Source organism: Anabrus simplex, chromosome 1 (assembly GCF_040414725.1).
Source record: "Anabrus simplex isolate iqAnaSimp1 chromosome 1, ASM4041472v1, whole genome shotgun sequence".
Classification (NCBI taxonomy): Eukaryota; Metazoa; Arthropoda; class Insecta; order Orthoptera; family Tettigoniidae; genus Anabrus; species Anabrus simplex.
Window position 1 is genome coordinate 929,412,607 of NC_090265.1, and position 12,495 is coordinate 929,425,101.

Sequence of the window (12,495 nt, forward strand, 5' to 3'; positions counted from 1 at the left end):
TTGTCACAGCTGACTGCAAGACATTGGTCACTTCGTCAGTACAAACCATGTTGGAGAGCTGATTTCAAGAAGTAGCAGTTTTTTATAGCTAATATTAACAGTGACTATGAAAATTAATGTAAGTGAAATGTAAGGAAACTTTGACAGCTGATGAAGCTTATGATGTCATAAACCATGTTTACTTATTCTATAAGTGATATTTCTCTGAGTTTTTGAAAAATTGACCTTATGCTGTGGAAAGAGAAAAATAATTTAAAATGTCTGGAAGGTTACAGTGTCAATAAAGAATGTCAAAAAGTACGCTTAAGCTATTATAAATTTGATGCGAGAATTCGTTAATATATCTAATAACTAAAACTAAGGAAACTTCAAATTTTTATTGTCGTTTAGCCATAATCTCCACTTAATAGACGGCGAAATGTCAGATTACCGGGCGAGTTGGCCGTGCGCGTAGAGGCGCGCGGCTGTGAGCTTGCATCCGGGAGATAGTAGGTTCGAATCCCACTATCGGCAGCCCTGAAGATGGTTTTCCGTGGTTTCCCATTTTCACACCAGGCAAATGCTGGGGCTGTACCTTAATTAAGGCCACGGCCGCTTCCTTCCAACTCCTAGGCCTTTCCTATCCCATCGTCGCCATAAGAGCTATCTGTGTCGGTGCGACGTAAAGACACTAGCAAAAAAAAAAAGTCAAATTTTGGTTCTGAAAAGGGGTTCTTGAATATATCAGTAATCCTTCACATTCAGCACCCTTATATTTCAGTAAACTGATACACACACACATATACAGAGAGAGAGAGAGAGAGAGAGAGAGAGAGAGGGGCAGGAAATATTAATGGCTATTAGGCCATATTTAGAAATGTACGGAGGAAACAGAGCAAACAGTTATTACTTAGCCTTTCCTCATTTGTTTGGGGTCAGCACTAGATGTAGATTAAGTCCAGTTTTAAGATCCGATACACTTCACTATGCCAACACTATGTGGATGGATGTATGTATTCATTATTGTGTGTTTCTATGGTGGTTGATAATATGAAGTGTTTAATGAAGGTCTGTATCAAGAAGAAAAACAACCGGCCCCTGAGTTAGAGGAGTTAAGCCGAACGTATTTAAAATCCACGGGAACCGAACAAGGAGCCCTTCTAAACGAAGATCACGATACTGGCCATTCACCCAAGTATCCAGACACCGAGGAAACAAAACTAATACCACAATTCAGTTCTAGTGCTAGATCTTTACTTTTCTCGCTCTTCTTCTATGAACCAATCTCTCTAGGTTATCCTCAATAAAAAAGGTGTAGTATATAAGTTACATGAGAAAGGATAACAGAAGTGGAAATCCAGCACAATAATTCACGATCTGCTAAGAAGATAGGGTGACAATGTTGACATCATTTACGTTCATACGTATTTTCTTGTTCTGTACCTGTTAACTGCGAGGTTACCTCTCACAGTTCGAAAAGTTTTCTTATTTTATATCTGTGATACACTGTACGAAATTTCTCTTCAAAGTATGAAGACTTTTCTTATTCTATATCGTCGTATACGAGTTTTATTTTCTAATATAAAATGTTATACCATGAATATTTGTCATATCTTAATTCATCATTCCTCATAACCACACTTTCCTTCATTTCACGTGATAACCTGAACTCGGACGAATTAAACTTCGTTGTTATATGTTTGTAACATTTGTGGCAAAGGTCAAGCCTCTTCGATCGACGGGATAAATGCTGTGAATTTAAATTTCAAGAGGAAAGTGTAGAACATCTGGTGCAATAAGCTGGTTGGTGATGCATCAAAGTCTAGCAATCTTATTGCTGTCACAAAGGGGATGTATCATTCAAGGATGATGAAAGATTTAATAAGACGAAAAGTGGATGAAGGCAAGAAAAGCAGCACGAAGAAGAAGACAAAACTGTTTTATATTTCCTACTTTCTCATTTCTCTGATATTAATTGTCGTATGCTTGAGTTTGAAAATCCGTAGAAGTTATATATAACCATCTTCTGTAAAATCGTTCAACATTGGTTGTCAGTAAAACAACCTTTTACTTTGGATTGTGACTATTTCAGTATAATATTCTAAAATTCATGTATTCTCCTAGGTTAGGCTGAAATATAATTTTGGATATTGAGCTCATGAACAAATGAATAATAATAATAATAATAATAATAATAATAATAATAATAATAATAATAATAATAATAATTTCGTGTGGCTATTGCTAGCTTGGTACAGCTCCTGTAAGGCAGACACTGGAGCCCGGACGACAGTGGTCAAGATGTAGACCACTCAGCCATGGGCCAGACTAACTAATGAAAATCAAACCGTAGTATATATATAATTTGCTTTGCTTCGCACTGACACAGATAGGTCGTATGGCGACGATGCGATAGGAAAAGGCAAGGAGTGGGAAGGAAGTGACCGTGGCCTTAATTAAGGTACAGCCCCAGCATTTGCCTGGTGTGAAAATGGGATTCAGGATAGCCGACAGTGGGTTCCGAACCCACTATATCCCGAATGCAAGATGATAGCTACGTGACTCAAACTGCGCAGCCACTTGGTCGGTATATTCACTTTCTTCTCAGAATATTGTATGTATCACACATTTTACGATACTAAATTATGGGAATAGGCAGAGAATATTTTTTTTTTCTACATCCAGCAGAAAAAGAAATATGTTTTGAGGGATCAGCAGCTTCCGGTATATGTGAATAATAATTGAATGGACTCCACTGGATCTGCTATTACTTGTACAAACTAGCCAGGTAAATTATACCATTTTTCTGTGAAATGTCACTGTGTCAGCTCTTGTTCTTGCAGACGGTAAGAGAAATGTACTACCACTAAGTTCGTAGACTGGCGCCTAATGTGTAGGCAGCCTCGCATCACGCTACTACCAGTATCAGTAAGTTCGCAAACTGGCGCCTAATTACTAGGCAGCCTCGCATCACGCATGCATTCATACAGCTCCTGATTTCTCATGTCTACTCCTTAGTCCCGTTTCCTGTTACGGTGTCGGGGATGAGGTGACATAAAATAATGTGGCATAATTCTACGGCCGGATGCCCTTTCTGTCAATAACCTCTGTTGAGGATCTAATAAAGATAAAATAAATCCGGTGGAAGAAATCGGCTGTGGCCCAAAATCAGTCTTTTCAATTCTATTGCGTAATGACACAATACCGAAGGCACTACAGAATTTTCTTTATTTTAAATCGAAAGGGGCTGTATCGGACACACGGCCTCAAATTTTAGTGTAGATTATGTACCACGTGATGTGTATTCTCGAAATAAAATATAGTCGCTGCTGTGGCAGAACCGCGATTGTGACAATACCCTTCCTAACCATTAGTTCACCTGAGACTGGTCACACTTCCTAGCTATATATGAATATGCAGTCCGAATCATAATCATAAAATATCAACGCCATCTTGGTAACAGTGCTAATGATAGTATTTATAATAATAATAATAATAATCATAATAATAATAATAATAATAATAATAATAATAATAATAATAACAGACAGTCGTATCAGCATACAACTTTAATTCGAAACCGGTTTTCGGACTCTAAGGTCCATCATCAGTGTTAAAATTAAGTAAAAACTTAAAGTTCCCATGAGTGTGTCGCCAAAATGAGTAAAAATATGTTTTTAAAAGTAAAAATGGAACCCTAGTGAGATCAAAATAGGAAGGGCTGGCTTTTCCTCGCGCCCAGGCCGTTGATTAACTCGATCAAGCGAAAACCAGTTTTTAAATAGTGAAGTGATGCGATTGTCTGTGATTAATAACAGTAATAAATATGCAGTCCATCAGAACAATTTTCGATGAGTTCTTTTTCCTATGCACCAGGCGAATTGGCCGTGCGGTTAGAAGCGCGCGGCTATGAGCTTACACCCGGGAGATAGTGGGTTCAAATCACACTGTCGGCAGCCCTGAAGATAGTTTTCAGTGGTTTCCGATTTTCACACCAGGAAAATGCTGGGGCTGTAACTTAACTAAGGGCACGGCCGCTTCATTCCCATTCCTCGGCCTTTCCTCTCCCATCGTTGCCATAAGACCTATCTGTGTCGGTGCGACGTAAAGCTGCCAGCAAAACGAAAAACTTCCTATGCGCTTCTGTACCGTACTGCAGGAATGTATGTTTACATGACACATTTACACACTTCTAGAGTACGATATATTTCTTTTCCACATGCACATAGGAAAATGAACTCATCGAAAATTGTTCTGATGGACTGAATATCAATACGTGGCTAGGAGGCGTGACCATTCCTAAGGGAATTACTGGATAGGAAGAGAATTGTCACATTCACATTTTTGAATATCAGCGACGACATATAATCAGTTTGGGTTTTAAAATTGGTGTGAATATTTTATTTCTTTGATGGAAAGAGATTAACGTCAATATTACGGATGAAAGTTTTATCTATATTTGTACCGCGCAGAGTCGTGAGAGCTCCGATGGATGCACCGGAGCCTCTTCATCGTCATAAGGACGATCATCATCCACAACCACGAGTTTAAAATCGTTGTCGGCTGAGGCTCAAACAACATTGAATTCTGCTCACCACGCTATTTCGCATTGATTTTGAGACGCACGGGATAAGCCTTTTGATACTCGACATTGGTGTTTTGTACATTTTGGAATTCTGATAAGCCACTCTATCATCTAGAATTAATTTTCGATAATTTTGAAGCCATTTATTGTCTGTAAGTCACGACATTTTCCGAAGATTAGGAATTTGTAGCACTTCTTCCCGCCACAAATTTCTGAAATGTTCTCCACGTCATTTTCCTTTCACCGCATACTTGTAAACCTCACTGAGACAAATTAAAGGACATCACCCAACACGCTCTCCGACACCGAAGTCCACAGCCCCACAAATTGCCAATCGCGCGGCACGGCGCTTTCAGTACCTTAAGATGGTAACATCACTGGGTGATATCGTGGTCAGACTTCTGTCGAAGGATACAATAGCCTTTCTGCATTAGAATAAAATAGTAACCACTGTCAACACTCAGGATGTATAGAAATTATTTTGATTTGACAACTTTGATATTTTTGTAACCATTACCGACACAAGTGCAATTCCAAATCTATAGATATATTCTACCTAAAACTGTTTTGCGTATTGCATTTAATTCTCTACAAGATGTGTCCTTTAATAATTCATAAAGCCAATTGATTTAATTAACCATTGTTGTTATGTTTGTACTCTTATCACTCAGAAAATACATTCTTTGTTTGATGTATTCACGATCTTTTCCATGGCAGCCATGATGGCCATACAATATGTAAGCTGGTGACTTAAAAATTAATTTTGAAACTTTACACACTGTTCCAAAAGTCCTGATAAACCATGAAGAACTATTTTCAATTTACCTGAGTTCATTTCCCGAGTCCGCCCGTACCAGCGGTGTTTGCACTGTTCCATCGAATATAGCACCTCCTTCACCTGTAAAAAATATGCGAGAGATGAATAATGTTGCATACAGTACTAGATTCAAATATACAGAGTGAATTTCTCCTCTATGGCAAAAAGCAAGAAGGTGGTTCGGGAGATGACAAGGAAGATGGAAACCCCAAGATATATATGGTCCAATTCACTACCGTTTTCCTACTACAGCTATGTGCTGCTAAGACAGCAATTGCACTTCCAAACCTCCATGTGATGACGCTAGAACAACTTCCAGTCCTTAGTAAGACTCATAATGTATGCAGTTTAAATGTAATAATCTGTGAGCGGATTGTTGATGAGTGCTCCTCGTGTAAAGGGTCCGTGTCTGGCCAGACGAGAAACATAACATTGGTAGCTCGAAGTGACTTTCATCGGCTGCTACAGGCAATGCAACACGATGAGCGTTCTCGTCCAACCTTGATAAATTGTAATTAACTAACAGTAGTAATGGGTTGGACCACACTTTTTGATTTACTATCCTGATTATCGTAGCTTTAATCACCTTACTGCATTTTATCACAGAAGAGGGACTCACTCTCAGCATAACAACTGTGATTCAATAAATAAAGTAATATGATCTCTAATTGTGTTTATTACGCAATTTTTACATACAGTACATGCACGATACATAGAACTGACATACTGCAGATTGTTTCATACAAAGTAGTCCTACTACTCTAAGCATTTGTTATAGCAGTAAACCAATTATATCTCTCGCTTTTAGATGAAATCAAGGTCAAATATATGAAGTCAAAACATAACGGATCACTGAATTTTACAGTCAGCTCTTCGTCTTTTAAGCCACGTTTCCTTCAATAGTCCAAAGCGATGAATATGAGTCGGTGGCAGGTCAGGACACGATGGTCCACTTCCTCCCTAATATAGCCTCGCAATAATAAAGGTTTGCCGAGGACGAATTATAACCTATTATTATTGTTGTTATTATTATTATTATTATTATTATTATTATTATTATTATTATTATTACTATTATTATTATTTTGATTTTGGGTAGTTATTACAGCTGGATGGGCGTCTGATACTTAGTAATATTGTGGTGGAAGATGGAATTGTGTGTGATGAGTAAGTTGCAGGGATGTTAAGAACAACACAATCATCTAGTCCCAGGCTGGAAGGCCAAGATGCCAAGCTACTGACCACTCAGCGATGGACACGCGTTGATATGACGCCTATGCAGAGTAACTCAGGGTATTTCCTAGGAGTTGATCGGATAATTTTCTCTCCTAGTTTGTATCTCACAACTGTGCTGCGTCCGCTTGTTTGGTTACTGTTCTTCACTTCGGTCTGTCGAGGGTATCTTCAGGTCCGAGGCCAATATCTTCCATATCCTCCTTGATTCTGTCTATTCACCGTTTCTTCGGGAGAACACGAGGTTCCCTTTTGGTTATATCTACTTCTACGGAGTAGGTCATTGGCCCTAATCCATATAAAAACAAAGATAATATAAAACAGAAAAAACTATCAGTTACATTTTTATCTGTCTGTCTAGATTTTTCTTTGTGATATCACGGGAAACAGCTGACAGAATTTCCTGAAAATTGATATTTAAGCTCTGGGATATCCGGAGGTTGCATTAGGCTATGTATTATTTCATTATACAGGAGATCAACATAAAAATGCCAAATTTCTGCTTTAATGTTAACTATAACGAAATAATATCCAATTTACAAGGTGTGTAAAATATAATCGTTAACATCGTATAATTTTACCATATGAATAATTATAACGTCTGAATTTCTGGTGTTCTGGTCTGTGTGATTAGCTGCCACTCCCGAAGGTCCGGGTTCGATTCTCAGCTCTGACAGGAAAGTTGAAAAGTGGCACGAGTAGTGAAACGGGGTCCACTGAGACTCGGGAGGTCAACTGAATAGAGAGGGGCTCGATTCCCACCTCAACTATCCTCGAAGTGATTTTCCGTGGTTTCCCATTTCACCTCCAGGCAAATGCCGTGATAGTACCTAACTTAATGCCACGGCAACTTCCTTCCCTCTTCCTGGTCTATTCCAGTATTCCTATTCCCCCTTATGGCCACTGCCCAGCGTAGAAGGTGAGGCCTCTTGGGCGAAGTACTGGCAATCATTCCTACTTGTATCCCCCGACAAAAAGTCTCACATTGCAGGACATTGCACTTGAGGTGGTAGAGGTGGGATCCCTCGTTGTGTGCGAGGGGAAAACCAACCCTGGCCGGTAAACAGACTAAGAAATAAAAAAAGAAAGAAAGAAAGAAAGAAAGAAAGAAGGAAGGAAGGAAAGAAATAATAATTATAATGAAGATATTCGTTAGATTACATATTTACAAAATGCTAGATATAAATCTCTCAATTTGAGCCCACAACGCCAATGATTTCCTCTGAGCTACTCAGCCTCGCACTACCACTATTGCATTGGGTTGGCACCAAGTAGCCAATATCTTCTTTGAAACGATATGGTATTTCTTTCTGTGCATTCAACAACACAACCTAGTCGACCAAGTGGCATATTCCAGGAAGTCATAGATAAAAAGAACAGTGTACACAATTGTGCTCCAAAAGGCCAGAAATTCAGTCCCCTCGGTACAATTACCTAGTGGGTTAGTAGAAGAGAATGCAGTTTTATCCGTGCTGAGTTCAGTCTACTTAACTTGCCCCAATTTAATGGCATAATGTGTTTTGCATTCGGGAAATAGTGAGTTTGAACCGCACTGTTGACAGCCCTGAAAATGATTTTCCGTGGTTTCCCATTTTCACACCAGGCAAATGTTGGGGATGTAATTTAATCAAGGCTACGGTCACTTCCTTCCCACTCCTAGACCTTTCCTATTCCACCGTCGCCATTAGACTTCTGTGTCAGTGCGACGTAAAATATATTAAAAAACCAAAAAAAAAATAACGTTTATTCAACAGGGCAGGACCAATAAGTCCGGTCTAGAAAGCCAAGAATAACTGCCGAGAGGGTTCGTCGTGCTGATCACACGACACCTTGTAATCTGCAGGCCTTCGGACTGAGCAGCGGTCGCTTGGTAGGCCACGGCCCTTTAAGGCTCTAGTGCCATGGGGTTTGTTGGTTAGGACAAATAGGTAATTAAGACATTTGAAGCAATATGTATATAAACTCATGTGTCTAAGGTGAAAGAGCATAGCGCAGTTCAGTACTTCAAGGTGAAATGAACGTAGCACCCCTACCAAGCTGGATTTGAATTTCCTCTTCTGTTATTGTTATTATTATTATTGTTATTATTATTTTTCTCGCAACATTCATTTAAAACCTCTCCCTGATAGCACGACTCGAGTCCTGGTAATGGTATATGTTTTTTAACGTATGAATATTGGAGAGTAGCAGCACGAATATTATACGCCATCGAAGATCACGCGACTGACTTGCTTTAAAGTTTAATTTGTATCAGAGCCTCACGAACAGTTAAAAATATTCCGAATTGATATACGCTATATAGTGCATTCTATGAATAAAATACTTTTTATACCACGAAATTGGCAGTATAAAATATCAGTATTGGCAATTTTTAAATCGTAATGTCGTATAAATGACAATAGCAATGCAAGCTTTTAAATAGCTTATGGATGCACTTAATGTGCTACAAGCGTTATCTACGGGTATATACAAGGCTTCCCTTCAAATTAAACATACATGTGAATGTTAAAATTCTGCTTTGATCACTTTATGAGCTTCTTCGAAGGTGATCAAATGTACAATAGAACTCAGCTCGTAATAGAAAGTCTTCTCAGACAGAACTAAATGACTTTCCTCGGCATACAAGCGTGAACAATTCCATCGTTCTCATGTGGACAACATTTTATTGTAGTGTTCATTGATGACAATTGCGGATGATACCTTCACTTAAGACTCAAAATAGTGTAGGAGTAGGTTCCTCTTAAACTCCTCGCTTGTGAACGTGGTCTTGAGGTCCGTTTGATTCGAGATCTTTCCAGAGCTACGTTTATTCACCTGAAAACATTACGTTTCACGAAATCTCGCCTGTCAACTTACGGCCTCAAGTTCACCTCACATTATTGAATATAATACTGAAATACAGGTTTAAATCTATTGTACACTCTACTAAGTCAAACTATTTCAGTAAAATCCATGCAAGATATATGGCATGAAGGTTTTTAATTCGACACAAAACAATCCAACCAATATATGATGGCTCATTGATCATAATCCGTGAGGAACTGTTTTTTTTTAAACAAAAATTGGGCAATAAAATGGTCTTCTACCTCATTTATATTGTATATCAATACTCTAGAACAAAATTAGCTGATAGTGTGATAGTGTATTTTTGCTAAGATCTCAAATAACAGAATGTTTAAAAGGTTTTTTATATCGTTCCAAGGTCAATATTCTATTTTTAACAGCTGTTTAGATATAATTAAAAAAGGAGATTTTATATGAAACTTGGTGCTACTGTTAATTTTATGCACAGTTACAAACATTTAACAACGCCTCGAGATAGAAATGTACAGAACTGTATATAGAACATTTTATGTCTTTTCTAGAACTTTATAAGGAGGTATTTAGGAGGTATTTATTTTTGAGCTATTCAAATGTTTTATGATATAACGCAATTGTAAATTACAAGGTATTTTATTCTTATGAAATGTTTTCTCTCCATAAATCGTCGCCCGCAATGGGGTCTAAAGGCAAAGTACCTGCCTCTTAACCAGGGACCCAGGGTTCGATTCCCGGCCAAGTCAGGGAGTTTCAACTGGATCTGAGAGCTGGTCCGAGATCCACTCAGCCCACGTGATGATAATTGAGGAGCTATCTGACGGTGGGATTGTGGCCCCGGTCTATAAACTCAAGAATAACGGCTGTGAAAATTCGTCGCGCTGAGCTTGCATCACCTCGTAATCTGCATGTCTTCGGGATGAGCAGCAGTCGCTTGATATGACAAGGCCCTTCAGGACTACTGTCTTGGATTGGGTATCCATAAGCTTTACATGAAATGTAATGAAATGTGGGTGTACCCGGGTATGTACCAATCATGTGCCATTTTAACCTAACTTACAGGATACCGCCCTATTTGTGCACAATATTTATAATGCTGATATGACGTAGCAACAGTCATCACAAGAAAGTCTTGGTCAATCTGTCGATGGTTCGTGTCACGGAATTGACATGCTAGCTATTTCTCGTGGTCAAAATCATACGCCCACACTGAGGAAAGTGCACAATCTATGATCCCACCTTTCCCTACTATTAGGTAAAATATCATTTCACGTCCATTGAAGTTATAAGTTTGGTAATAGGAGTGAGAGGATCAATACACCGCCTTTTCGCAGCTCTCCTTACATAACGTCTATGTGATTGAAAGGATCTCTGACCATCATGAAAAATCATACTGCATATACTCTGTATAACCGAAATATACATGACATGTGATTCTACAGAACTCTTATCAAATGTCAAAGTGTATATACCATATCTTTCGACTGTTTCCCTTTTCTTTGCCTTTAGTAGCTTTTGTCTGAAGGAACCAGAAAATAAAAACTATATTCGAAATACAAATAATAAAGGAAAGCACTCACGCTCTTTACCGAAAGATACGAGGAACACATCAATGTTAATAGAAACTCTCACATGCTTCTCATTGAAGAGCAGTGGATAATCGAATTTGGTCGATGAAAGTTTTGATGATGTTTGTTGTTTAAATGGGTCTAACAGGTAGATCAACGGCCCCTATGAGATTTTAGGAATGTGATGGCGTAATAATAAATTGTTTTCATAATAAAAATTTTAACTATGTTATTTAATAAATCCATATTATGAAATAATTTATTTAAATACAATGAATTCTTTTACATAAAATTTTGTACTTAAAATGCTATCATTAAATTTAAGACCCTCGGCGGAGGAAACACACAAGCCATACAACAGCAGAGACCCGCGGCTACAGGGGAGTAGAGTAGGAGATAGACGATAGAAAATGGCCTAAAAACACAAAATGAAAAATGGCAAAAAAGACCTAATAAATTAGCATTCGTACAATGTGGGAACTATGATCAGCAATGTTTTTTTGTGAACCAATTAAAAGATGGCATGTAACCAAAATCCTAGCCCTGGAAATAATAATAAGGTCTCTGCAGACTACCTGGTCCACATTTTTTGGATTCTGTTCAGCATCCTCGACTAAATGAGGGCACAGTATCACATGACCGGACACGACGTACCAAATCGTAACCCATGCACTGTGCAGTGATGTACTTTGTAAAGACATAGACGCCAGATTAATACCAAAATACCGTATGTGGCAAAACACTGAACTGTTATTCAATTGTGTTGGTATAGTGTATGTTCAAAATGTGTACCATCACAAGATACACATTACTGATACCATTGCTGAACTTGTAGATGAACAAAGGTTGCTGTAAGGACACAAAAATGATGTTTCCTCGTGTAATTCTGGAATAGTTGTAGGTGGGTTCGTCTGCTTTGAAAACTAATTTTTTCAACATACCAATTGTGTAATAACTTGAGGTCATGAGATCCGTGGTGCAAGAAGGGTACGGAAATTGAGCTCTACAAGAAATTAGGTGAACTCCAAAGTATCGTTGAAACAACGGTAACTCGCTCGCGATGTTGGCTGTAATTCCATCTTGCTGTATCCACTCTTCATCGGGGGGCAAGTTTCTAGCATGATAAAAACCGAGCAAATCCCGAAGAAGTACGGTAATAATCAGGGCCAGGATTTTTATAACCTAAAAATGTTTACAAATTTATCTATAAAATGACGGAAAAAGCCCGGTAAAATGATCCAACAACTTTTAAAAATGACAAATTTTACGTGAAATTTTACAATCAATTTACTAATCGATTTTGTATAGCCTATATTATTTCATAGACATTATAATAAGCTTTGGGGCTTTTTAATATCAAGAAAACAAGGAGAAATTCTTTACGTTTCACAGAGAACCTTTCTCCTAGTCTCAGAAGCAAATCTCAAATATTCACGAGGAAGATTTCTCGAATTGGCGGTGTCTCTCCTGGAATGTGGAGATTTCCAAGAAGTAAG

At 38.3% G+C, this 12,495-nt stretch overlaps 1 protein-coding gene across 1 annotated transcript in view; it reads right to left on the reverse strand.

Moving 5' to 3' along the window:
• The window catches only part of Scgdelta (sarcoglycan delta), a 545,288-nt gene that overhangs the window by 11,088 nt on the left and 521,705 nt on the right, over positions 1 to 12,495 (reverse strand). Inside the window, exon 6 of the mRNA XM_067148647.2 lies at positions 5,390 to 5,462. Within this exon, the coding sequence (XP_067004748.1) occupies positions 5,390 to 5,462 (73 nt within the window). The remainder of the gene's footprint in view (positions 1 to 5,389; positions 5,463 to 12,495) is intronic.